The sequence below is a fragment of the Squalius cephalus genome (assembly GCF_949319135.1).
Source record: "Squalius cephalus genome assembly, chromosome: 18".
Classification (NCBI taxonomy): Eukaryota; Metazoa; Chordata; class Actinopteri; order Cypriniformes; family Leuciscidae; genus Squalius; species Squalius cephalus.
The window spans coordinates 27,487,032-27,513,642 of record NC_137139.1 but is presented as its reverse complement, the minus strand read 5'-3'; the positions used below and the strand labels follow the sequence as shown (position 1 = coordinate 27,513,642).

At 37.0% G+C, this 26,611-nt stretch overlaps 4 protein-coding genes across 6 annotated transcripts; 2 read left to right on the top strand and 2 right to left on the bottom strand.

Annotated features, from left to right (window-relative positions):
- Positions 1-268: 268 nt before the first annotated feature.
- On the top strand, positions 269-4,230 carry tuba1c (tubulin, alpha 1c). Its single transcript, XM_079849526.1, has 4 exons — positions 269-386; positions 2,111-2,333; positions 2,424-2,572; positions 2,651-4,230. Exons 1-4 carry the CDS (start codon positions 384-386, stop codon positions 3,629-3,631), a joined length of 1,356 nt encoding a protein of 451 aa, XP_079705652.1. The 5' UTR covers positions 269-383; the 3' UTR covers positions 3,632-4,230.
- Positions 4,170-9,850, bottom strand: pmelb (premelanosome protein b). 2 transcript variants are annotated; one of them, XM_079849524.1, is made up of 12 exons: positions 9,770-9,850; positions 8,833-8,946; positions 7,845-7,991; positions 7,570-7,710; positions 7,331-7,492; positions 6,880-7,245; positions 5,750-5,941; positions 5,536-5,625; positions 5,351-5,456; positions 5,064-5,269; positions 4,853-4,946; positions 4,170-4,654 (listed from the first exon to the last, which is right to left on the bottom strand). In XM_079849524.1, exons 1-12 carry the CDS (start codon positions 9,822-9,824, stop codon positions 4,519-4,521), a joined length of 1,809 nt encoding a protein of 602 aa, XP_079705650.1. In that variant the 5' UTR covers positions 9,825-9,850; the 3' UTR covers positions 4,170-4,518. The 2 variants fall into 2 exon arrangements, with proteins under 2 accessions (XP_079705650.1, XP_079705651.1); XM_079849525.1 differs by having other exon boundaries at positions 4,413-4,654; positions 4,853-4,943.
- Positions 9,851-11,601: 1,751 nt separating this feature from the next.
- On the bottom strand, positions 11,602-21,800 carry ccnt1 (cyclin T1). Of its 2 annotated transcripts, XM_079848874.1 has the most exons (9): positions 21,563-21,800; positions 20,376-20,457; positions 20,141-20,269; positions 18,459-18,519; positions 17,615-17,677; positions 17,455-17,500; positions 16,898-17,061; positions 16,477-16,547; positions 11,602-15,710 (listed from the first exon to the last, which is right to left on the bottom strand). In XM_079848874.1, the coding sequence occupies exons 1-9, from the start codon at positions 21,730-21,732 to the stop codon at positions 14,445-14,447; spliced, it is 2,052 nt and encodes a 683-aa protein (XP_079705000.1). In that variant the 5' UTR covers positions 21,733-21,800; the 3' UTR covers positions 11,602-14,444. The 2 variants fall into 2 exon arrangements, with proteins under 2 accessions (XP_079705000.1, XP_079704999.1); XM_079848873.1 differs by having other exon boundaries at positions 17,455-17,677.
- A 980-nt stretch (positions 21,801-22,780) lies between these two features.
- On the top strand, positions 22,781-26,374 carry tmem18 (transmembrane protein 18). The gene is made up of 5 exons (XM_079849762.1): positions 22,781-22,948; positions 23,118-23,235; positions 25,545-25,599; positions 25,689-25,782; positions 25,902-26,374. The coding sequence occupies exons 1-5, from the start codon at positions 22,856-22,858 to the stop codon at positions 25,998-26,000; spliced, it is 459 nt and encodes a 152-aa protein (XP_079705888.1). The 5' UTR covers positions 22,781-22,855; the 3' UTR covers positions 26,001-26,374.
- Positions 26,375-26,611: the final 237 nt, after the last annotated feature.

Below are 26,611 nucleotides of genomic sequence, written 5' to 3'. Positions count from 1 at the left end.
AGATAATAAATGTAGGCCTATAAATGTGTCCTAACTGACATTTTTCATTCAGCAGATCGTAGGACCCAGATAGCAAGGTGACATTGATTCAATGTTGAAATACAAGGCTAATGTTAACAGGTTCATATTCCTGTATGAATATCAAAACTAGAAATGCACTAGTCGGTAAAACAATATCTGATGTGCATTACACTGATTTATTTTGTACACTTGCTACATTTTAATCTCTCTTCCTCGTTCCGTCGTCATGCTCATTCAACTCCTCCCCTTCATCCTCAACTGACTGACTCAATCTTGGACAGTGTACTCACAGTATACTCCCCCCCAAAAAGAAATTGCCTGCCTTGTGATATTCTCCTCATCGCTCCATCCCCTCCAGAACAATGGTGAGTATAATTATTTTTCTTTACCTTTCAAACATTGACGCGGCAAAGATTTTCATCCCAAATGTGCTTGTCATTTAATGCTCGTCTGGTATTCTTCAAAGCGGCTCGAGCGGCTATTCTTTGTCATTCAGCGCGCGCCCTTTCCTTAAAATGGAGGAAAAGCTCGCGACATTGCGACGACGTGTCGACGGCAAAGATTTATTTTTGCAAATAATCTTAAGTGCTGTAATGCAAAGAATGCTACAGTTAAAAATGTTATTCATCGTACTGACATTTAGTTTATAAATGCCTTTGCAAACCATCCTGATTACATTCACCCATTCATCAATCCATTCATTCATAACGGTGCCTTCAGAATATGCTCGAAATTACGCGTTGATGGTCAAATGCCGTTATAAATAACATAATCAATTTTGAGTGATGCACAAACCCTTTTTGGTTATAAATCATATTTAGGCTAGTAGTACACCTGTTTTGAGGGTGCATGTCGAAAAACCATCTGACATGATGAAGTGATTATTTTTAATTTTTTTTGACGTAGCCTATGCATTGAATATGATTGTCAAAACAGTGTGCATTATCACTGTCTCAATCATTAGCCTATATATTATATACGATATAATAATCTAATATAGGCCTATATTCTTTTGAAATTGCTGTATAATTTAAATCACCATGTATTTTAATTGACAAATGTGACTTAAATGATGTCTTAACAAAAATGCATAAATAGATCGAATTTTTTCCCCCATCAGATATTAACATAGAATTTTCTTGAAATTTGCATCCACCCCTCCTCCCATCTGCATGAGGAGTAAACTGGGTGGGGACTGCAGCTGTCTGCAGAAGCTCATGCCAGGCCTGTGCAGCAGATGACTGGATTTCTATTCCTGTTCTATTCCACAGCTGTTATTATCTCCATTGAGATTTTTCATTAAATGTGTTCATGCATTTTATTATTTTGCTGATATTGTTTTTATTGAATTTCTGGGAACTGCCTTAGTTTTTATCATGCTGTCTTCAGGGAAATTCAAAGATTCAACCAAATATTCAAGATTAGCATTGACCAAATATAAATATTCAAGAATTGATCATTAAAAAATCCATATTAATCAAAGAATATTCTGAATTCCCTTCAAATAGTGGACACAGCCCTTGAGAAAATACCATTCAGTTTCTGCATCTAAAAACCTACTATAACTAATGCTCCCAAAATTGAAATCCATACTCTTTCGTAGACCATTGAGATGACAGATAAATGGGAAAAGGTAGATTTCTGTCAACATTTTTATTGTTCTCTTTCAACGGCTAGTCAGACACGGTCTGGCAAGCCTTTTCTGTGTGGGTGGGGCATCCGCCTTGTTCCCATTCTGCTGCCTCATTCCCATTGAATAAAGAGAACTGACTGCTTTCTTTGTTCTTCCTTTTTGGTAACCTACTAAGTCTTTACTATGCCAGTTCACTTGTTGTATGTCTGTCCTTAAGATAAATATTGTTTAAGTGGGTTTTTACAGTACATTTATGGTGGTGTGTTTCTGATGCAATGTCAGTCAGATGTCCATTGTTGTACCTAAAACATTGAACACATTCAAATGACAACAGAACGAGCAAAAGAAAGCCTATGAGCATGTCTTGAGAGCCAGCGTCCTTATACAAAGATTTGTGGCTTTTTGTTGTTAACTATAAAAACTATAAAAAATTATTTCCCCCATTCCCTTCTCTAGCGTGAGTGCATCTCCATCCACGTTGGTCAAGCTGGAGTCCAGATTGGCAATGCCTGCTGGGAACTCTATTGTCTTGAGCATGGCATCCAGCCGGATGGACAGATGCCCAGTGATAAGACCATCGGAGGAGGCGATGACTCTTTCAACACCTTCTTCAGTGAGACTGGAGCTGGAAAGCACGTCCCCAGGGCTGTGTTTGTAGACCTGGAGCCCACTGTCATTGGTAAGAGGATGATACTTCATTTTATCTGTGATATTGTGTGTGTCAGAGTACACAGTTTACTAAAGATATACTCATGATCTATCTGTCCAGATGAGGTGCGCTCTGGGACATACCGTCAGCTGTTCCACCCTGAGCAGCTCATCACAGGAAAGGAAGATGCAGCCAATAACTACGCTCGTGGTCACTACACTATTGGAAAAGAAATCATTGACCTGGTGCTGGACAGGATTCGCAAACTGGTTGGTAGTTGTAAATAAACAAACATAAAATTAATTATATATTATGTTGGGTTACTGACCAACAGGTTTTCTTTTTAGGCTGACCAGTGCACAGGCCTCCAGGGTTTCCTGGTGTTCCACAGCTTTGGTGGTGGAACCGGTTCTGGCTTCACCTCTCTGTTGATGGAGCGTCTGTCTGTGGACTATGGCAAGAAGTCCAAGCTTGAGTTTTCCATCTACCCTGCTCCTCAGGTCTCCACCGCTGTGGTAGAGCCTTACAACTCCATCCTGACCACCCACACCACCCTAGAGCACTCTGACTGTGCCTTCATGGTAGACAATGAGGCCATTTATGATATCTGCCGTAGGAACCTCGACATTGAGCGTCCTACTTACACTAACCTCAACAGGCTGATCAGTCAAATCGTGTCCTCCATCACAGCCTCCCTCAGGTTTGATGGTGCCCTCAATGTCGATCTCACCGAGTTCCAGACCAACTTGGTGCCTTATCCTCGTATCCACTTCCCTCTGGCTACCTACGCCCCAGTGATCTCCGCAGAGAAGGCTTACCATGAGCAACTCTCTGTGTCTGAGATCACTAATGCTTGCTTCGAGCCGGCCAATCAGATGGTGAAATGTGACCCACGTCACGGCAAGTACATGGCTTGCTGCCTGCTGTACCGTGGTGACGTTGTGCCCAAAGATGTGAACGCTGCAATCGCCACCATCAAGACCAAGCGCACCATCCAGTTTGTGGACTGGTGTCCCACTGGTTTCAAGGTTGGCATCAACTACCAGCCTCCCACTGTGGTTCCAGGAGGTGATCTGGCTAAAGTGCAGAGGGCCGTGTGCATGCTGAGCAACACAACAGCTATTGCTGAGGCCTGGGCTCGTCTGGATCATAAGTTCGATCTGATGTACGCCAAGCGTGCCTTTGTGCACTGGTATGTGGGTGAGGGTATGGAGGAGGGCGAGTTCTCAGAGGCCAGAGAGGACATGGCTGCCCTGGAGAAAGACTACGAGGAGGTCGGTGTCGACTCCATCGAGGGTGAAGGAGAGGAAGAGGGCGAGGAGTATTAAAATGGTCACTAAATGTCTAAGATTGAAAACAGTAGACCGTTAATTTACAAACGATATACATGAGGTATCAAGTGTAAAGTCTACTCCTAAATGTTAGAGACACATTCTTGATCAGTTGTTTTATTTATATGGCCAGTATGACTTTTATTTGTGGAATTTGCTTGCCAAATTTTGACTGAATAAATTGATGGTGATCAAAAATCTGTCAATGTGCAATGTTTTAAAAATCTTTTTTTTGTGGAGGTTAACATAGGCTTTTGGTTGTAAGACATTCTGGGCATTCAAGACAAGTAATCTGCTTACTAACCTTGTTTGGCTTCCAACAACTTCAGATGAAGGAAAAGTAGATTAGTAGTCACTCAGCAGTCGGTATTAAGGCCATTCTAGGTTTTTAGGGAGGTGCAAATGAGTTACAGCAGTGGTATGCTTGCATGAAAGAAGGAAAGCAGGTCATGGTATTAAAAGGTCTTATAGTGAAAAACCTTAATTAAATTGATTGTAGACACCAATGTCGAAGATAATGAGGCCAGAAAGTAATGGCAGCTTTTGTGATATTTTATTCAATTGCGTAATTAAAAAAAAAGCATGGATAGGGTTCCAGAGGCCATTTAAATGTTAACATGTTGTTAAATATGCTTTGTTGGCTCAAATAACAGTTGTTTCCTCTTCAAGTTTAAAGTACAAAATTTAAGACAAATGCTGTAATTAAAAACAAGGTTTTGTAGAAAATGATTTGGGGTCAAATATGTGTATAAAAATCCAAACATTAAAGATTAAAAAAATGAAATGGTAAAAAAGGTTGATGCGTTTACACTTCAAAATAGTGCTAACATAACATTTCTTTTTCATGTCAATTTTCATTGGCTTTCATTGGCTTAAAGTAAAATTCACACTACTCCTTTTTTCTGATCCATCGTCTGCTGGTTCACCATGCTCCAGAAGAGCGCTGGTACAGAGCTCACGCCAGCGTTGTTGGATTGGCATGCAGGGACCTCAGTCAGCCTTTGATACCCTTTAAGACGTCTAGAAAAGAGAAAAATAAGGCCAGTTTATTGTTTTCCGACCAATTTTTTACCAGTTAATGTTCACACCAATTTGATTACTGATTAAGCTTTAGTAAACCTAAAGGAACACTTTGAATAATTAATAATAATTCATGAATGATTCATGCCAGCTAAATAAATCAGTGCGTGGATATTACGCTGTGTTAAAATGACTCACTTGTATGCAAAAGCCACTGCACCCAATGCTGATGCAACAGTCAGGATGGCCAAAAACAGGGCAGCGACACCTGCAGATGTCAACCTAGAACCTGCTAAATTTGGCACCGAGATAGAGACATGCAAGATGATTCAATAGCACAATAACATTTTGAAGAACTGTTCTCATTCTGGCGCACCATGCATGACATTTCAACAGTGAATAAACTCACCTATGTTAATATTAACCCTGGCATTTGTGACAGCCAGACTGACATCATTCGTCATAGACACATTGATGCAGAAGATCCCAGAGTCGTTGAAGAAGTGTCGAAGGATGAGTTGGCAGTCTGAGGAGGGGCTCACAGCATTGCAGATGGTCATAACTGGCATATGGCAGTCTGCATCCGACACTACAGTGCACACTTCAGTGGGTAGGCTAAAAAGGAGCAGGTAAGGTCATGAATTCTCCATCAGGCTATATTTTGTGGTTCCAACTTCATGCTTTGCCAGACCTCACCTTCCCTGACAGGAAACAGTGAAATCAACAGCATTCTGCTCCATCTCTGTTAGCAGAAAACCATTAGCTACAGCCACCTGGACGATCTGCACACTCTCAATGCCCTCTGAGGATACAAACATACATTATTCTTCAATAAAGGTCTATAATGCATCATTAAAATACAAGTGGTCAAAGAATCTCACCAATAATCTCAATATCTGTGGCAAAGGATCCATAACGGTAAATAACACAGTCCCTTGTGTCTTCCTCCACAATCGCCTCCATGTCAGCAGCTGATGTTTTGGAAAATCATATGTAAATTTAAATATATATTTACATCATTTATAATTAACTATAATTAAAAATATCTCTGAATATAAAAAAAAAAAAAAAGACAAAAAGAAAACTGCAACTCACTATTTGTCTTCAGTGTTGTCTTTGTCGCAGTATTCACTGTTTCGGACATCTTAGATCCAGATCTGAGGTTAAAGACCTTCTCAAGACTGGATCTTGTTGGAACTTCATTTGTAGGTGCAGGTGGAATGGTTTTCATTGTAGATGCAGGAGTGGATTTCAGAATGGGAGCTGAAGGCTGACTGGAAGCATCATCTGTAAATTCATAAAGTAAAAAGTAGGATAATTTTACTCTGGCTAGAATTAGCACTTATGTTTTTATAGCCTATGTTATGCTCTCTAGTACAGGCATATCTAAATAAACAGTGGTGGTCAGTAACAAACTTTATTAGGATATTTAAATTTGTATTGATGTTTTTAAAATCGTTTCGTTCCTTGAAACAAATTTCGAAACAAAGGAATCGAACCGCTCCGAAACCGAGATGTTCGATTCACTTGAAATCGATTCTTTTCGATGAACCCGTTGAAGTTGTTCACAAATTACAGGGAACGATTCATTGGCGAATTGGCGTGATCTGATTGCAGACAGTCGACAACTCACTGATTCAATGAATTGGTCGGAGCGAGTCTGACTCTGAATTTGGTCTTGTAACGACTCAACGAGCCAAGAAACGTAATGTGATCCCCAGGGCCCAGAGCTTGAGTTTTCTACTGTTACCGCGAAAAGTAAGTTACTAACTATCTATCTATTAGTATTAGTATTTTAGTATCTCCACACACACACACACACACGCACGCACGCGCGCACACACACACACACACACACACACACACACAAACAATATATACATTTCACTATATTAGTTTGGACATTGCATAGACTTCCATTGATTTTATATCAGGTTAATGATATCTTCTATTGCCTAACTAACCCAACCCAAACATAACCCTCATATTTAACCATCTATATATATAATTATATATAACCATACATAACCATCACAGCAACATGTGAAAAACACTATTTTTTAAATAAAAACATGTTTTGACCGATGTATAAGCCTTTTTTAACTGATGACCAGTAAAATGTCCTCATTAGTGGTTTGTCATAATATTTCACTATAAAAGTGAGGACATTTGGCCCTCACAATTATAGCCAAACCTGTACACACACATAGAACAATGCTGGGCACCTGTAGTGATGTGTTCAGTTGAGACAATGGGGCTCTCAGAGGTGAGGGTGTTGGTAGTGGGATGAGTCTCAGTCGGAAGGTTTGGTGGAGTTGCACAAGATGAATCCGGAATAGCTGCTTGTACGACAACTTGAGGCTTGTAGGCACCAGATGCCATGTAAGTGTGCGTGACGGTGAGTTCCCTGGAGATTACAGTGCCACTGCCATCCCCGAAATTCCAGTTAAAAGTCACGTCAGATTTGCTCAGGTATTGGCTGGGGTCGTGAAGGGTGATGCTGAAGGCCACTGCTCTGTTCTGGATAAATTTCCGATCGCCTTCATCTTTGTCATTTACCTGAGTCAGGGAAACCGCAAAGGGAATCTGGTCTAGAAACACAGGGATAAAATAGTTTCATTACATCTGAAAACCAAACTAAACAAAAGATCGACATTCTTTCTACATTATGCGTACCTGTAATACTAAACTGTGTGGATGCATATCCAATAGGGATGAATTTATCTTTTTGCCTGTAGTGATAGATGACAACATCCATCATATAAGAGCCAAGAGGAACATCATCAGTGCCGATGGTCAACGATGAGGAAGGTCCATCGCACACTTGCCAGTATTTACCTGTCAAACACAATAGCGGATTGTGAGGTAGGTGAGATAACTGCACATTACAGTAAAGTAAGTGCTTCTTTCCTTACCGCAGGTTTTCCATACAAACACATAGGGAGGTTGCTTTTCCCCCTGTCTGGAAAGGAGAGGAGCATTAGGGAACACAGCGTTCCATGCATCTACAGAGTTCTCCTCAGGATAGACAGGCTCTCCTTCATGGAACTGTGTGCCTAAATTAGAAAGTTGACATTTTTGTGCAATATTATTAATACAACTAAAGTTTTGTTGGTCATAGTACTGGCAGCAGGATATACATTTTCATCTTTGTAAATAGGGTGAGATAAAGAAGATCATAGAAATATACCGTTGAAAGTGCAGTTTTTTGCCCAAACAACTTGTCCATCTGGCAGGACCTTCTGGTTGTGAGGGAACACAATGTCAATGGTGAAGGTGATTCTGGCACCGGTCAAGGTGGGTGCATCATTTCCCACTTCAAACTTCAATTGTCCACCTGTAGAAATGTACATTTATGCATTTGACAAAGGGGGGGGGGGTTCACAGCGATGCCATAGAAGAACCATTTTAGGTTCCTCAAACCTTTTTTTCTTAGTGTGAAGAGTATTTTAATAATCTAAAGAACCGTTTTCCACTATAAAGAACCTTGTGTGGAATGGAAAGGTTCCATGGATGTTAAAGGTTCTTCATGGAACCAAAGATGTCAATAAAGAACCTTTATTTCTGTCAGGACCACTATCGTCAAATATGATTGACAGTTAGCATACAGTTTGGATTGGTGGTATGGTTCCGTTCTGGGCAAGAACTCCCATCCATGCATGGATAAGAGCAGGGAGAGCAGCAATAACCCCCCTTAGGGTAAACAGAACAGAACCAACATGTATTGCAGATATCATTAATTAATTTAAATGTACAACATAATTAGAGAATTTTAGTCTGATTCAGGGGGAATCAGAATGCCAAATCCTGACTGGACGAGAGGAGGGTAATTAGCTCCTGAGAAACGCGATAGCTGTTGATAATACTGAAGGAGCTTATATATGAATACAGTGATAGGCGTCGTATTCCATACTGTAAGTAGATGTGGATCCGTTAGTTAATGTGAGCTTGACTAACGTGACCTGCCAGAACTGACACTTCGCTTGATTTTTAAGAGTGTAAATCACCTTGCATTGCATTCAAGATATAAGTTTTTATCAATTCACGCGAATCAAACCCATGACTTTGGGGTTGTTAGCATGCTCTACCATTTTAGCTACAGAACACTAATGAAACAATTTTTTTAACATGTTGATGTAATGATGTAGAAAATATATTTCTTGACTGAATTTGATTACCTGTCCAGCTGTTTTTGTTGAGCGGGTCTCCATCTTTCCACACTGGGAACTGTTTTGTATTCCATGTCTGATATTGATTGAATCTGGGTTTCGAGTTGCTTCTGTCAACTTGTCCTTATGCAGAAATGAAAAGTTGGGAAACTGCAATGAGATTATTTGGTGGAAACTGAAAATGATTTGATAGAAAAGGCTTTGAAAGCCCTTAAACTCTAAATGGGTGACTGACTCACTTATAAACTTTAAAGTCTACAATTGGTGGAGAGAATGAGAGTCGGGGCATGTGACCGGATAAAATATTCAGCACACTTTCTGCAGTGTGACCCCAAATCCTGTGCATGTGATGGTCAGCTGTACATGTGAACATACTTTTGGTTTTACTGCATAAAGGACAGGCTTGCTCTCCGATCAAAGCGAATAGGCTAGCATAACTCAAAAATCTAAATGCAATACTAGAATTTTGAATGATTGAAACCAAGAAACAGCTGGTGCTGTGCCAATCAAAACCATTACATTATAGGTATAAAAGACTTGTCATATTACAGTAATGCTTCTGTGCCATTTTGTATTTATAAGTCATAGGATACATTATTTCCTATTTGATCTGATTAGCTAATGCACATTGCATCTAATCTTGGAAAATTCAGCATTAAATCTACCCATAAGGTTTAGGAATTGTAGTAGGGAAGTTTTTAACAGTGCAGCAAAGACAAAAGAATACCCTCCAGCAACATTCACTGAAATAGTTAACTATTAAGTTAACAATTTTCTTTCGACTTTCCTGATAACCAGTGTTCTTTTCAATGCAGTTAAAAAAACCTCTCCACTAAATATAAATGCTGGTAAACACAATTCCAAGTATGATATACAAGAACATGGTGCTGCGTCTAATTAATAAAACACAATAAATATAAATAATATTGAAATAATCTTTACTTACTTGTTAAAGCCACAGACAAACAGGTCACCATCAGTATTCTTGAAAGTAGCTTCATTGTGTCACTTTGTTGTTGGCACTTTAATGACTTTCGGCTTCAGAAGCATCGCTCTTTATATAGCCACACCATACATCTGTGGCTGAATAGCCCCTCCCATAACTTAAGACCATCCACACACACACAGTTTCACAGTGTGTAGTAGGCTACTTTCATCTTGACACCTCTAACCTTAATATTTATTATCAGGTTAGGTAAAGTAATTATAGTCTGGCCTAAATTTTAAGCATTAAGAATGCTTACAATTTAGTCAGAAGAATGTGGTATGCTTTTGCTCAAGTCTTAAACAATAAAAATCAATTTTTGTAATCACTTAGGCTAAATCAATCAAATTTCTTTTAACTGGTTACTTCTCTTTTTATGGTAAACAAAAGTGTTAAGGCAAATAAAACTTAAATAATCACACTTTCAATCAAAGGTGTAGTCATCTCTGGGCTTCTTTGTCTTTAGCTTCGAGTTTCTTGTCCTCATCTCTAAGCTTCTAGGTGTCGGGGATGCTGATACTACACACACAGATAAATGTGCAGTATGTCCTCCTAGTGATGCTGTGCAAGAGTTATCAGATTACAATTCCATTTGATATTACTTGCACTAATTGATTAAACTCATTTATGAATTATGCTGCTAAGTCACGCATGTGCACTTAAAAAAAATAAAGGTTCCACTTTGAAACTAAAGTATTTTATTATTAAAAATATAAGGGGAAACCAAAAACCAAAATATAGATTTGAAGAACTTGTAAGAAAACATCAATAACATCTGCTTACCATAGATTACATTTTTGTATTTTTTTTTTTAAAAAGTAAAAAAAAAAAAAGTACAAAATAGTTCCGAAGCGCTGCAAACAACCACTGAAACAACCATTTGTTTAAGAATGTAAAATACTTTATTTGACATAATGGGTCTTAGTTTTTTAAGAGTCACATTGAGATTACAAGCTCTTTTCCAAGCTGAGCTTCTTTTAATGAGGAACGAAGCTGGAGAATGCTTACATGTGATATCAGTGGAGCACTGCATGTGGCTGGAAATCTGACGCTTTTAAAGGCTTTCTTTCTTAATTGGGTCAGTGGCCATAAGCATCTTATGGTTTTTTGCCACATCTGATATTTTTTTTTTTTACATATCCTTACAAATGCAATAGAATGAGTTTTGGTAAGATAAGCTTGCAAGTGTTCATTTTGAGATGTGTATGAGAAACAATGCTTAATGCAAATGAAGGGGAAATTGTGTCAAACCTGCTGTAGGCGGCTGGTACAGTATCAGAGTCATGCGAGATCAAGGATGGCTGACTCCAAGAACAATAGAGTCTGTTCGGGTCTGGGCACGCAAGGATCATCTACATTCTGTGAATACTAATGCACAGAGGTTAACAGGTTAAATCTAGCACTATATTTCACATCACATTTTTTTGCATTGCACTAATAAGGATGGGGAAAATGCACTTAATTGACAAAAATAACTACAAAATGCAACAAAAAAATCTTAATGGTACATTATAATAGAAATTGAAAAAATGTTTCTTTTGATCTTGGGGTGAAATCTAAAATCGGAACTATGCCACTAATTCAGATAATGTTCAATAATAAGGCGTCAATAAAACAATAAGTTACACATTACGGCCAGACGACAATGCCTGGAATGGAAAGTTGATCGGGATTACAACAGCTCTTGTGACTTCTCGCTTAACCCAGATTTTCGGCTTTTCAGAATGGTTTCAGATTTTCACAATTGTGTTCTAAATAGCCACATTTAACATTCCTGGTTTATTCTTGTATCTCTTTATTCCAGAACTGAATTCAAAGGCAAACCATAAAGGTGTTGTTGACATCAGGTGGAAGCAAAACTGGTCAAGTTGTCGTATAAAAGTGAATTTACGGCAAGAAGCTTGAGTAGAACGTCTGTCACATTATAACAATTTACACTGCAATCGGTAAGAAAAACACCCACAAAGTATGTTTCTCATAAAACATTATTGTACATCAACCACATTTATAAAAAGGAACCGAGTTCACAAAAATGCAAACCTTAACTTCTGACAAGAAACACCCCAACAATTCAATTCAAAACCTGAGAGTTCATGTGGTACCACTAAAACACAGAAAACAGTATATACATTTGATAAAACGCTATATTCTTGAGAATGGAGGTACATAGAAAATACAGTGGTGACATGAATTGCATTAGACCCACAAAACGCCGCCTCTTTAGTCTTACTGAAGCAGACTAGACACCAGCAAACACAAAACTAAAACATGTTAAACCTTCAAATTCTACTTAGAAATGATAAAACAGGGACAGGACATGAGGAGTGCATCATATAAGGAATATATGCCAAAACTGTGACAGATCTTTTATAGCTTATAGTGTTACATTTAATTTCACAATATTCCTGAAATGTTCCTCATCATCAACAGGCACAATCAGGAAAAGGGTCAAAGTATGGAGGAATCCCTGCTAACATCTTAGTAAAAGAACGCAACATTTATTAAAGTAAAATTTACTCTGACAGTAGAAACTCAATTTCATGCTTCCATTTTTTTTTTGTCTGTAAATTGATCAATGAAAGTCATGCCATTTAATCAGAGGAAAGTTACATAGACTGATCCATAATAGTAATCTGCATTATTGTGCTGTTAACTGCATACAAAAACATGATCAAGCAAGATATGAATATGGAGACAATATTGTTAAAGGTACAAAACGATTGGCTCAAAACATTTAAATCCCTATCAGTTTTAATATGCACTGTATAGCATTCATGCAAGATTTCATGAATCAGGATTGGATGGCTTATCACTGGAAAACACCAAAATGACCTTGATACGGTTATAATGCAGCTTTCACGCCGTGTCGTAATTACCGTAGTCTCGAAATGACAACACGTGACGTTCTGTTCAGAGTCAGGTGGTACAAGTAAGAGCTCTCAGAAAGCTGTCATTTTGAGCTGAAATCTCGTAATTACAACATGGCGTAAACGCACCTTAATGTTAAACAAAAATGGAGGTATTGCAACAAATAAACATGAACGGTCAGCATGCTCGCCATTCAATCTATAAGTGCTGATTTGAGTGTTTAAACTGAGACAGATATTAATATAAACCTAACAGACCATAAAATGGACACCATATTTAAAGAGATAGTTCATCCAAAAATGAAGATATTTTGAAGAAGGTTTGGGATAAAAAAAAAAACCAAAAAAAAAAAACAGTGGACCCTATTGACTTTATACAGACAAAATATCTTCTTTTGTGTTCTACAGAAGAAAATCATAGTTTTGGCCGAGTAAATATAGATTTACTATAAAGAATATAGATTTTTTTTTTGGGGGGGGGGTGAACTATCTCTTTAATATGATGTGAAAAAGGGTATGATGGACAAAAGTACCATCAGTTCAATGAGACTCAGTCATAAATGCAGACAGAATGAATTTCAGCAATTTGTTAGTTAACAAATATTTGCATGGCAAACTATCATTCAATTGTTTCAAGCACAGCATCAAAAAAAACATTAGTTCAACTGAAAATTGGTGGAAAGATTTTTTTTTATCAGATTGTACTTTTGTCCATCACAGATTCATATTCACTTGTTCACTGTAAGTCAGTTACATCATAGTATGACAAATAGCCTGTATCTAACACCATTTGGGTTTGTGTTATTAACAAACAGAAGTAAAAGATGAAACAAGTACAAGCTGGACATACTGTTGTGTATAGTGTATTATAAATGAGCATGATATTCTACAACCATTTAAAACAATGACTGCATCTGCCTCTGAATTGTAGGTTTACCAGACATACTTTCCCAAATTAGGCATATATCCTTGTTTTTGGGAAATATTTTTAAAAATAATTTGTGTCGATTTTCAGTCATTTACAGAATACAAAGCTGAAAGTTACAAACAAAAAAAGACCACAAATACTTACCAAACAAAATCAAAATGTTACTTCAGTTACTACTCGTATATTAGAAACATACATTTTGATGCAAATATTGGGGATTCGTATGTTCATTCTCAAAACATACATGACGTATCAATCAAGTAAATACAGACTGGGAAGCAGGTTACAACAGTATAAAAATAAAATCCAGATATCACCTGATGCATTCAAGCAACGACTGCTAATAACTATGGTTTTAAAAGGCTAATAATAAATACCATAATCAATAAAAAAGACACATATATTGTTAGCAAGACTTAAATCCATACATAAACCAAAAACATTTTCCTTTTTGCATTCAAGGTTACACTTTTTAAAGAGGACAATGGGTCCCTCTCATTCAGTAATACATACCCTTAATTCCATTATGTTTTTCTGTTAGCGCTGATATAAAACTGAGTGACATCAAAAATAGTATGTACAATTTTTTTTTCAATAAATAACATTTTTTGCAATATTTTGTTCTATTTTAACATTATTGCCACAGATGGGTGTTGTGAACACACTCGCTCGCACACAACCGCACAAAACGATACAGGTACATTTTTGCCTTACATTACTCTGCTGTCAAACTCAACATCACAGAAAGTTAGACGTTAAAAGGAACCCAGGACTCCCAAAGACGACTGATCTGATCAGTGTATGTGGACGGATGAATGGTGGGGAGGGGGGACGAAGGGGTTTATTTGGGCAAGGGTGGCAGAGGTGGAGGTGGTTCTGAGGGTAAAGGTGGCGGCTGGGTTCCTCCGCGAGCGCTACTGCTATACCGGTACTCTCCGTACTGAGAGCGATAGTCAAATATCTGAGGTTGCGCCGGCTGCACCCCTTGCGCGCTGAGCAGCGAGTTCAACATATCAAATGTGTCCTGATACTCGTTGGACTGGCCGCCCGTATTGTGGCCGTTCGTGTCGGCTTTGTCCGCCTTGGAGTGCGAATAGTTTCCCTGATGGTGCGAGAGGCTCAGGATGTCAGATCCGTGACCCATCGCGTGGGACGGCACTCCGGAAAGCGTCGGCAACTGAAATGAGTTTCTGGACGATTTGCTGACTTTCGAGGGGTGGGTGCCAGTGGAAGGATCTGGCAAGTGGGTCCTTTTTCGAGACGACGATGACGAAGAGCTCGTTCGCACAGAGTCACCAGGGACCTTTTTGCTACTTCCTGAGGTGCCGGCAGAACTTGAGTGTTTTTGTGCTGAGGATGAGGAAGACGATGCAGATAAAGAGCCGGTGGTGGAAGAGGAGGAGTGGTGGTGGTGATGGTGATGATGGTGGTGGTGGTTGGACCGATCTCTGTGCTTCTCGCGACTTTTCCCGTCTTCCCCGGAGCCACTTCGCCTTTCTGGAACCCGAATCCGCACTTTAATGTCCTGCTCGGATCCACGACTGCTGCTACTGCTGCTGTTCCCCCCGCTGCTGTGCCCCCCGCCGTCTGATTGGCCCCGCACGGGGAAGCGCGTCTTTAAGGAACCGCGTTCTCGCTCATCCAGTGGGATCTTCAGGACGATAGGTGAGGGGTTGCTCAGATCTGAGGAACTGGAGCTCTGCTGCTGGTGGTGATGGTGCTTCTCTTTCCTCTGCTGGTTCATGAGGGCCTGTGCGGCAGTGGCGTATCCCTGTTTCACACTTGCCTCCATGTTCACCAAATTACGCTTCTGCGCCGCCAGTTCATCCGCGTGCTTGGCCCGATACTCACTCAGAGAGACTTTAGCAGGCGCGTGGAGTTCGTTAGCAGTGGGCTGCTCCTTGCCGGAAGGCTGCCAGTGTTGGGATGAGGCTGCAGCGCTGGGATCATCTGCTGAGGAGTCCATGGAAGAACCGGAGGGAGGGGCGGAGAGGCTCATCAGTCCCGCCAACGTGGTGTCAGACGATGCCATGGAGATCATGTTCATAATGGCTTCAGACTGATCACCATCTTGCACCTTTGATTTCTTGGCAGTTTGACCTGCAGCCTGAAGCACAAGTAAAACAAAACAAAAAAGATTATGAGGATGCAATTTGGATGGTCAGAACACAGTACCCTTCAAATGTTTGGGGTTAGTAAGAATTTTTTTGTTGAAAGAAATTAATACTTTCATTCTGCAAGGATGCATTAAATCGATCAGTGAATTTTACATTTATGTTACAAAAGTTTTTCTATTTCAAATAAAATGCTGTTCTTTTGAACTTTCTATTCATTAAAAGAATCCTGGAAAAAACAAATGTATCACATTGATAATAAAAAATGTTTTTTTTGGGCACCAAATCATGTGAGGCTGAAGACTAGAGTAATGGTGCTGAAAATACAGCTTTGCATCACAGGAATAAATTACATTTTAAAATATATAGAAAAAAATAGAAAAACATCATTTTAAATTTGATTTTTATTTCACAAATAACCATTTTTACTGTATGTTTGATCAAATAAATGCTGGCTTGGTGAGCATAGGAGACATGAACATTAAAAAACATAATGAAAACACCCAAAATTCTGAATGGTAATGTGTAAAAAACAGTCACTTGGTTACTATAGATATTTAATGCAATACAATTTAAATATTTCAACAGTCTTTTAAGTGGCCAAATACAAAGTTGTCCTAAGACAAGAATGGGTATTGTTCAAAATTCATGTATAACTTTGATGAAAGGTTTTTGATCCACTTCAAATGTTGACTACTGTACTTTGTGGGCACAGTGTTGTTATCCAGATATAATTAAAATGGAGGCAAACTGACTTACTTTCCAGTTTCTTATGCGTTTTAAGCGGCTGGGCGTCTTTTCCAAGATCTGCAGGAACTCATGAGTGAGCTCTGTGAAATCATTATCAAAAATATTTAGGGAAACTTGGGGCAAAATCACACATTACTTGAGAAATTCTTTAAATGGCTATATAGTTTCTTGTCCCGGCTAAAACCCCCAAATTTTGTCCAATGTTACACTGAAGGTCTTCCAATGGTTACTTCCTAAAAATCTTAGTAAAACTGCCTATAAATGTAAAATTAACTAAATAAACTACAATACATTCATTAATTAAACACTGAACAGATAAGTAATCACATACTTTTCCAGATCTCTAGAATTAAACTTTCTCTCTATTAAAAAGACAACCATTTCAAAAGAAAATCACTTGAAAAGACACACAACAGCTACATTTACATACCATCCAACAGCTCAAGGGTCACTGTGGGGTCAACATACTCCCACCAGTGTTTGCCGTCTGTGGAAACCGGAATCTCCCAGTTGGACCATTTACAGGCCAAATGAATACAAACACAAGCTACAATGGGCGGACTGTACTGAAGGCAGAATGTAGTCAAGTGGAGACTGCAGCAATGAGATCACCCAGAGATACCAAAAACACAGGAGAAGAAACAAATATTTGTTAGAAACCATTTATTGCTATTGTTCAACTATAGTAATGCATACATAAACTACCGTTCAAAAGTCTGGGGTCAGTACTATTTTATTTTTAAAGAAATTAATACATTTGTAATCAAGGACACATTAAATTAATCACAAGTGACATGTATATAATGCTACAAATTATTTGTATTTCAAATAAATCAATCAAATAAAAACTCAAGTTCCAGATTCATTCATCATACTTGGATTAAAGATTGATGTAACTGTAACCTCACATAGTTCTGGTAGTGTACACAGAGAAAACTTCTACACAAGTAAGGTATCTTCTACATAAGTAATGCTATCTGAACATACCTGTTTGTTGCCATGAAATATGAGGTTTGAGCCAAATCCTTACTCGCTGGAACAAAAGGAAAGCTCGTGATCAGATGTGAAATCTGTGAGCTTGGTGGGCTAGAAGTACTCATTACCGAGCAATACGAAGGACAGTTTACAGTGAGCAGCTGGTTCTCACCTCGCACAAGCTGTGTACACTTGACAACATGTGTATGAGGATGATCAATGGTGATCTCAAAAGCTGAAGGGAAGAGAGGAGATGAGAGAGAGAGAGAGAGAGAGACAGACTTTTAGTTTTTCATTTGTACTGCAGTGAAGTGCTTTGACTCTTCATATAGGTGAAGTCCCCCACACACAATATACACGATGAGTGAGTGAATCACAAACATGGGGCTTCCTGTGCTTGACTGGTGAGATATCTTTGAGCCAAGCTCCTTGCAAGTGGCCTGTGGGGCGATTTGGTTATAGTCAAAGTTTTCAAAACAAATTACCATTATGGGCACAAGAACAGAATTTTCCAAAGCGGAGGACTGCAAAGCAGGACACAGACGACGGTTTACACCAGGGTTATCACGATAAACAAATGTCAGTAGTTGATACCATTACCAGTGAAATATCCTGATTTAATATGCTATAAAATGAATATGCTTTTGCACAAATTCTTTTACTAAAAATTCAAGCATTCAAGAGGACTGAAGTTGGTACTGCAAAAAGATTGGTACATTTACATGTTTTTATTTATTTAGAACCAGTACTTTTGACATCCCTACTGTACTCCAGATTAAAATAGGCTCAGCATACAAAATCGATAGCATCGTAAACCACACACAGGAAGGGTGCATTGCCAGACTGACATGGAAATAGAAATGGAAAAGGTGAGAGTAGTAATGACTCTTAATTAGGAGATAGTGACAGTCCTGTTGACCCCTGGGAATTAGCAGTGAATGAGAATAAATGTGGTTATTTGGTACATCTCTCTAGTATGGTGATTCACTGACCCATTCTTGCCCTTCCAAACTTACCCAGGGTCTGGAGTATAATGCTCTCAAGAATGACCAGGTCTTGGGCTTGTTGCAGGTATGTCTGAGATTGAGAGGACAGGCAGGTTACTCACATGTTCTCTTGGTCATGGACTACACGTTTACTCGCTCTCGTCAAATTAAGATGACCCTTTTTTTGCGTCAAGCCAATCAGCACCTTATTACACAAGCTATGCCCCTTCAATTCATCAACATATGACAGTGAGAGGCATATGAATAATACTAACACAAAAGATAAAGACTGAAGAAAGAAGATTATTCATATCCAACCTAAGAGAAAAAATGTTTTAGATAATTTGGATTCAAAATGAAAATATAGAAATACGAAAACTGTGGCTTGCACAACCTGTTCAAAAGAAAAGCAATGTTATGTCTGATGCTGTGGTTCTGCGATTAAATTTCACATTCGATACTAGGGCTGGGTATTGACACAAATTTCACGATTCGTTTCGATTCACAAGCTTGCAATTCGATATCGATTAAGTATATTACTATAATATTAAAGGTTACAATTTCAATTTGTATAGGCTACATTAGACAAAAGGAAGTTTTCATAATAATAATGTTAAAATAATATCTTTTTAATGGCATAATTGTTTCTACTCATTTTTTGAAATATAAAAATTTAAATGGTGGTTGTCATAAAAACATAACGGATTCAAATATCCATTAACAAAACATAATACAAAATACAATGAATAGTGCATATATTTAGCAAAATGCTGCTCTCTGGAGTACATTTTTCTAGAAGACTAATAAGTTAATGGACATTGAATGTTTTTCCGAGGTAAATGTAACATTACCTTACATTGTTTACAAGCTGTTTTAATGACATATTTCTGCTGTTGAAACACTGATTAAGCGATTACATGAGACATGAAGCGGATTTTGGTAAGCTGTACTGTATCTTTCAGGCATACCTTCTGATGTTCATTCATGATTATTTGCTTTAACTAGTAGTAATGTGGAAGAAATGGTCAGTTGAACTGAGCTGCACTATAGCGATCTGTCACACCACATTCATGAGCAGCAAAACATATTTATTGTTTGAATTTCATAATTAAATTGACATAATTTGAAGGCTGAGACTCTGTTTCATATCAAAGCACAAAGCTTATTGTGATTTATTGGATGGGAGGCACGCTACAAAGTTTTGTTCATTCATCAACTGAAAACTGTTAAAAGATCGATTCTTGGGATTTAAGAAGAATATCAGTTCATCAAAACGAGAATCACTTAAAATCGAGAAATCTATATTTTTAACCCAGCCCTATTTGATAAAAACGATCATTGATCTGATATGAGTTAAAAAGCTGGTAAAGAATTTTTGTCAAGCTAAATAGTTAGGGGGAAAAACATAGTTAATTTTACAAGAAAGATGGCTATAAAAAAACAAAACTGAAAATCCACCATTCATCAAGGACTCTGAAACATGAAAAAAACATTTTTTTTAAGCGTTTCACTCAAAAAAGGGAAAATTCCGTCATTTTCATTTTGGGTGAAATATTCCTTTAAAAAAATGTTGCTGCAAAAGAAATTATTGCAGTGAAAATTGTTGCTGTAAAATAACTTATTCGCTAACGAGTTTTAACAAAGCAAGTACATTGAACCAATGACTCACAGACAGTTTAAAGAAATCTTACATAAATTCTATCATTACTTACATCACTCCTGGTGTCTGGAGACGGGTCCTGAGGATTGAGACACGCATGGGTCACCTTAATCACATGCTCCAGCTTCCGGGGCTGTTCTTCCACCTTCGCAGCTAAAAAGAGAGCTGCAGGAGCAATCACCTGTGCAAAACATGACATTTACAAAGACGTTAGATTCCTGTCCAATCCAGCCAGCAGTTTCATATGAACGTTTAGCAAAAAGCTTGTCGAAGGATAAGGCACACACATTTCGGTGGAAGCGGGTGAAGGACTGGATCATGTAGAACCGGTGCATATACACAATGGCAGTGTTAATTGTAAGTTGTGACCTGATCGTCCAAAGTTAAGGATGGTATTGACATTAAAAGCAATTAGTCACCATGAAATCAAAATTAAACATTATTATTTCATTATGGAATATTGCATTTATTGTAATTTATTTATCTGTGCACATTTTTTTTTTATTCATGTACCCTACCCTTGTAATGTTTCATCAAAATAGCTTCACCTCCCTCTTATAGCGAGATCTCTTCTCTGATGACGATTTAATTGGCGCGAGGGCGGGGCAACCTGTCACTCACATGATATCACAGCAATATCAAACCACAACCATCCAATCAAGTACCAATCTACATTTGTTCTTGTTCGAGAAGCCGTTTCGCACGGACAAGACTACTGTAACTTCAGTTTAAACATGTCAAAACTGCATTACTGTTCATATCAACAAACTCAGAATTTCAACAGGGTCATAACCAACATAGATATTTAGAATGACATGTCCGCCCCAAAGTGGCATGGGCTTGTCATTCACATTCAATTCTTGTATTTTAATTAATTAAAGCAACAATCATTTATATTTTGTCAATATTCAAATGTAGCTCGTGAAAACACCCACTCCTGAAAACAGAAAAACTGAATTTAACTGCTCTCCATTAATTTAAGGCACATAATTGACCTAAAAATAAATCGGGACAACTCATAATATCTCCCCAATTACTATATATTCTGTTACTGTATCAGACAGGGCAAATCTCTCCCCGACAGGATATGTTTAATTGCAATACTAACAGACATACTTTGGAATGGCATAAACAACATTTAAGTCTATAACTGGAGTGTAAACAAATGGTATAATGAAGAAAATAGTGGAAACCGGAGGGTGGGAAAAGCAATGACACCGGCTGCGCTATTGTTCAGTAGGAGAGACACCTCAAGCTAGGCCCTGAGGCCTAAACTAACCCCCAAAAAACACAAAACTGGGACATAAATCGTTTATTCCAATAGCCTTAATTCACACTTTTCACAATACAAAAGGCGTGTTTACTGGTAGACCTGTTTCAGGTCATTATAACGTTGAAACTCAACGCAACACAAGCCGCCCAAACCGGCGTCAGCAGATGCCGAGAACGACGCCTCACAAACTGAAAAAGATACACGTTGAGCCGCTGTCCCATGTCCTGCAGCAGGTTAGCAGCTTGCTGTCGGTACGAGAGCTCTTTGTCGGGATCAAGTCCCGCTCGGCGAGATGGGCTGTTTTCGATTTGTTCGCGCGTGAAGTACCATTTATTGTTATTTAGCGAAGGCGAAGGGAACGTAGCCGCCATTACTGAGAAGGACAATGTTTTAAAATCTCTCTGCGTCACAGGAAGCGCGTCATCGCTGGCTGGAATGCGACAAACCTGAATCAAAAAACCGAAACCTGAACCAAACTTTATTTATACCTAAATATTAAATTATATATTATAATAAATATATTATACCCGAATAAATTATAATTAATTAATAATACTACTTCCAATAGTAAAATAGTTTATGACCAGTTTAGTAGGTATTTGCAATGGCCATTACAATAAACAGTTGAACCATCCAGATGTAAGGATATGTTATTTCAAGAAAACTTAAATAAAAATTATAGATTAATACAAAATAATTTAGGTTCAAGTTGATTTGAACAAATCAAATGCTTTTCTTAAAAATAAATAAATAAATAAATATTCAACGCCAAGGGATAAAATTATTGCAGATAATAAGAGAGTGCAAAAAGTTTTTTTTTAAAACTAGATAAAAAAAATTAAATCGGAAATAACGATAAACCAAACAACTTTAAAGAAAATATACAAAAGTCATAAATTAATTAAATAAATGTTTTTATTATTAAATACTACAAACTGGGAGACTTAAATCTATATTTGTGTATAAAATGCTTCGCCAAATATTATTAAAAAAGTTATAAAAAAAATCGTAAATCAGTTGAGAATGAATCATTCTCTTTGACATTAAATTGTAACATCTGCTGTTTTTTATACATATGATAATCATATACATTCTTACCGTTTTAAGTCTTATTTTATTGTTATATTATTTGTAAGTAGGCTTGCCATGTCGCCCAGCTGTCAGCAAAATAAAGGTTTGCAGAAACTTTTATTTTGACATATCCGTTCCTACGTATCTTCTTTTTCTTCATTTTAAATCGATGCGGGAATTTAAAAACATTCTATGTAATTTCAATATAAAAATGTAGAAAACCCGTATTTGAAAATAAATATTAAATATTTAATGTTATTGTCTGTGAATAAACTGCTCCTTAGTCTTAGCATCAACTACATGTTTAAGAAGCGTAATAGCGCCATCCATTGGTGAGCTTGAGGTTGTGTCGCGAGAGAAAGAAAGTGACGAATGCGGAAGTGTTTATGTTGTATGTGGTTTAGTGGCGTGTAGTCAAACAAAATGACCGAGTCCAAAGCTAAAAATATCAGCGCCATTCCAATCGATGGATTCAGCAATGTTCGCATCACATCATTATGGAGCTTTCTACAGTCTGTAAGTTTACAGCAACATTTGATTCTCTTAGGCATAAAGCTAATCCAGAGATTTTGTGTTGTCGCTATTTTTCAGTACATCCGAGGTCACGTGGTCCGAATTAAATAAAGAAAACGATTTATTATTAAAAGAACTAGTAATAATAATCATCATGTAAACTTTTTTCCAGGTTGACTGGACTGAGTCCTGGCTGATTTGTCTGCTGGCCTTCCATGTCTTCTGTTTTGCTTTCACCATCCTGTCCTGTAAATACTACCGCCTTCAGATCTGTCATTTTCTCTTGATGGGTGAGTTTCTGCAATAATTAAAATGTTAAAGGTAAGGGTAAATGTATGAAATTATAGTGAAATACAAAATTACATTTCCGAAAAATTACAAGACGACAAACTGCTCAGACAAGATGCGTTTTGTGAATGTTGTGCCGTTAGATTGGGAAAGGATCCTAAACATAATTTATATTTAATTACATTAAATACATATTTATACATTTATCTCACCATATATGTGTGCAGAAATGCTGTCAAATCAACACGTGTATCAGGGTTTTTCCTGGGTCAAAATTGGTCTTACCATTGGATTTCATAGCTTTGTAAGATAAAATCCTTCTTTGCTAGACCTAATAATTTTTTTGGTATATAATCATATCAATTTCAAGAAGTAGAATAAAAAAGTAGCATTAAAAAGTTTATTTTAACTAATAGTCTAATTTTGTACCATATGCAATTGAATACAATTAGCTAACAACAACTTGCTTTGCATTATTCTGGTTTCACCTCACCTCACTCCAGTCTAAACTAAAATATTTTTTTGGTAATTGTTCTACACATTGTCATATAAATAACCTGAAAATACTATAGTTTATAATCTTGCTAACCACTCTTACTAAAAAAATGGGGTAAGCACACTTACATTCTCATTTTAAGAAGTGTTTAAGAGGAGTAAATGTGGTTTGATTTTATTTATTTTATTTTACATTAGTTAATGTATTACGCTAACATGAACCATGGGCAATACATGTGTTACTGTATTTATTAATCTTTGTTAATCTTAGTTAATAAAAATACAGCTGTTCATTGTTTGTTCATGTTACTTCACAGTGCATTAGGCTAACTAATGTTAACAAATGCAACTTTTGATTTCAATAATGTAGGCTACTAGTTAATGGTGAAATTAACATTAATAAAGATTAATAAATGGGGTAGTAGTGCAGTTTATTAATAGTTAATGTTAACTAGAGTTTAATAAATTGAACTTTATTGTAAAGTGTTACCGATTTGTTATACACCGATTCAGACGTCTCGTGAGTTCGGTGTTGGACAGATCGGTTTTTGTTTATTGAAAGTGTTTTTAATGTCAGCTGAATGTGCAAAACGCTTTTCAGAGAAGATAAGGCAACGTTTATTTTTAGCACAATTCACACCCAGTGGAAATTCAGGAAAAAATCTCCGAATGGTCCACGTGAAACTTCGGTCTTCTGATCTTTCACCATCGTGTCAATTCTCAATTGATTTTCGCCCTGTCACAAGCGCAGCAATCATCTACTTCACTCACCGATCAAATAAGGCTTTGGCAGGAATTTTTATATATATATACAGTACCAGTCAAAAGTTTGGAAACACTACTATTTTTAATGCTTTTGAAAGAAGTCTCTTATGCTCATCAAGCCTGCAGTTAAAAACAAAAACAAACAAAAAAAACAGTAATATTATGAAATATCATTACAATTTAAAATAATGGTTCTCTTTTTTTTATATATTTTAAAATGTAATTTATTTTTGTGATGCAAAGCTGAATTTTCATCAGCAAGTACTCCAGTCTTTGGTGTCTTATGATCCTTCAGAAATCATTCTAATATGATGATTTGATACTCAGTTATTATCAATGATGGAAACAGTTGTGCTGTTTAATATATTTTTTTGGTATACTTTTTTCAGGATTCATTGATGAGTAAAACGTTGACAGCATTTATTCATAAAAACAGCATTTATTCAAAATAAAAACATTTCTAACAATATAAATCGTTACCATCACCTTTTATCAATTTAACGCATCCTTGTTGAATTAAAGTACTAATTTCTTTAAAAAAAATAGTTATTGTTCCCAAACTTTTGAACGGTAGTGTATATTGTTACAAAAGATTTCTATTCTAAATAAATACAGTTCTTTTTAACTTTTTATTCATCAAATAATCCTGAAAAAAGTATCTCAGGTTATAAAAAAATATTAAGCAGCACAACTGTTTCCAACATTGATCATAAATCATCATATTAGAATGATTTCTGAAGGATCATAAGACACCAAAGACTGGAGTACTTGCTGATGAAAATTCAGCTTTGCATCACAAAAATAAATTACATTTTAAAGTATATTAAAAAAGAGAACCATTATTTTAAATTGTAATAATATTTCATAATATTACTGTTTTTTAACTGCAGGCTTGATGAGCATAAGAGACTTCTTTCAAAAACATTAAAAATAGTAATGTTTCCAAACTTTTGACTGGTACTGTATATATATATATATATATATATATAAATATTAGGCACTTTAGATTTTGTTGTGATCAACAGATAACATAGTAGTTCATGTTTTGCAGTCTCAATGGTTTACAGTGCAGAATATCTGAATGAGTTGGCAGCGATGAATTGGAGGTAGGTAATTATACACCCACCACAACCCACCGACATAATGTTATGTATTTTGTTCTTATATACTGAATATGTCTGCATTTTGTTTTTAGGTCTTTTTCAAAGTTCCAATACTTTGATTCAAAAGGAATGTTCATATCACTAGTGTACTCTGTCCCACTCTTGCTCAACACAGTTATTATTGTGGTAATGTTTTCCTTTACGAATATTGTTCTTCATATATAATACTACAATATGCATCTCATCTAATTATGTTTACAAAGTATGTTTAAGATGTTGATTTAAACTCAGTCTCTGTGTTTTAGGCTGTGTGGGTATGGAGGACCTTCTCAACCATGACGGAATTGAAGATTCTGCAGTTAAAGAGAAAAGCTGCCAGAGAGAACCACAAGAAAACCCAATAGAAGACATGAACAGGACGTGCAGCATTTCCTAATGTTGTAATGTCCAGAGGTGGAGGGCACACATGGTGTTAGTATGAGGGGAAAACAAAAAGTTGCGGTGAAGGTTATTAAGTGTTTATTTCAGATTACTGATGGACTCCACCTACTAGCAAACGTTCCATGGCATGTGTTCTGATCCAAAACCTATTGGACAAAGCCATCATGTATTATGCAACTGCTTTGTGTACATAAGAAATAGACCATTCCAGAGTTTGGTTTTGCTTATTTGTTTTTTGTTACCATTGAATGGTTTCTATAAAACTCCCTGTTATCGAGTGCCGGACATGTAAATTGTGTATTTATGGGAATAAACTGAATGTTGTTGTTTTTATAGATATCATTGTGTTTGTTTTTGGATGTTACCACTATATCAGATGCACAAATCCAAACGTCTGAGACCACATTGTAAATTCTCGAAATAAAGAGTTTTAGAATTTATATTATGCACAATATGTGTAAAACCATGAACACTTATATTTTTAATGTCAATACTTTTTCATTCAAATAACCTAGTTAACTTTCACTTAAACTATTATACTAATTATATGATTTGCAATTTTAAAAGGTATTCA

Coding starts and splice junctions, on each gene's coding strand:
- tmem18 (XM_079849762.1), top strand. CDS start 22,856: ATGACCGAGTCCAAAGCTAAAAATATCAGCGCCATTCCAATCGATGGA. Junction 22,949..23,117: donor TATGGAGCTTTCTACAGTCT/GTAAGTTTACAG, acceptor ACTTTTTTCCAG/GTTGACTGGACTGAGTCCTG. Junction 25,783..25,901: donor TCAACACAGTTATTATTGTG/GTAATGTTTTCC, acceptor TCTGTGTTTTAG/GCTGTGTGGGTATGGAGGAC.
- pmelb (XM_079849524.1), bottom strand. CDS start 9,824: ATGAAGCTACTTTCAAGAATACTGATGGTGACCTGTTTGTCTGTGGCT. Junction 7,493..7,569: donor GTTTGTATGGAAAACCTGCG/GTAAGGAAAGAA, acceptor TGTGTTTGACAG/GTAAATACTGGCAAGTGTGC. Junction 5,626..5,749: donor GACAACACTGAAGACAAATA/GTGAGTTGCAGT, acceptor CCAAAACATCAG/CTGCTGACATGGAGGCGATT.
- ccnt1 (XM_079848873.1), bottom strand. CDS start 21,732: ATGGCGGCTACGTTCCCTTCGCCTTCGCTAAATAACAATAAATGGTAC. Junction 20,458..21,562: donor ATGGGACAGCGGCTCAACGT/GTATCTTTTTCA, acceptor TTGGACGATCAG/GTCACAACTTACAATTAACA. Junction 16,548..16,897: donor GACCCTTGAGCTGTTGGATG/GTATGTAAATGT, acceptor ATGATTTCACAG/AGCTCACTCATGAGTTCCTG.
- tuba1c (XM_079849526.1), top strand. Junction 2,334..2,423: donor CCTGGAGCCCACTGTCATTG/GTAAGAGGATGA, acceptor CTATCTGTCCAG/ATGAGGTGCGCTCTGGGACA. Junction 2,573..2,650: donor TGGACAGGATTCGCAAACTG/GTTGGTAGTTGT, acceptor TTTTCTTTTTAG/GCTGACCAGTGCACAGGCCT.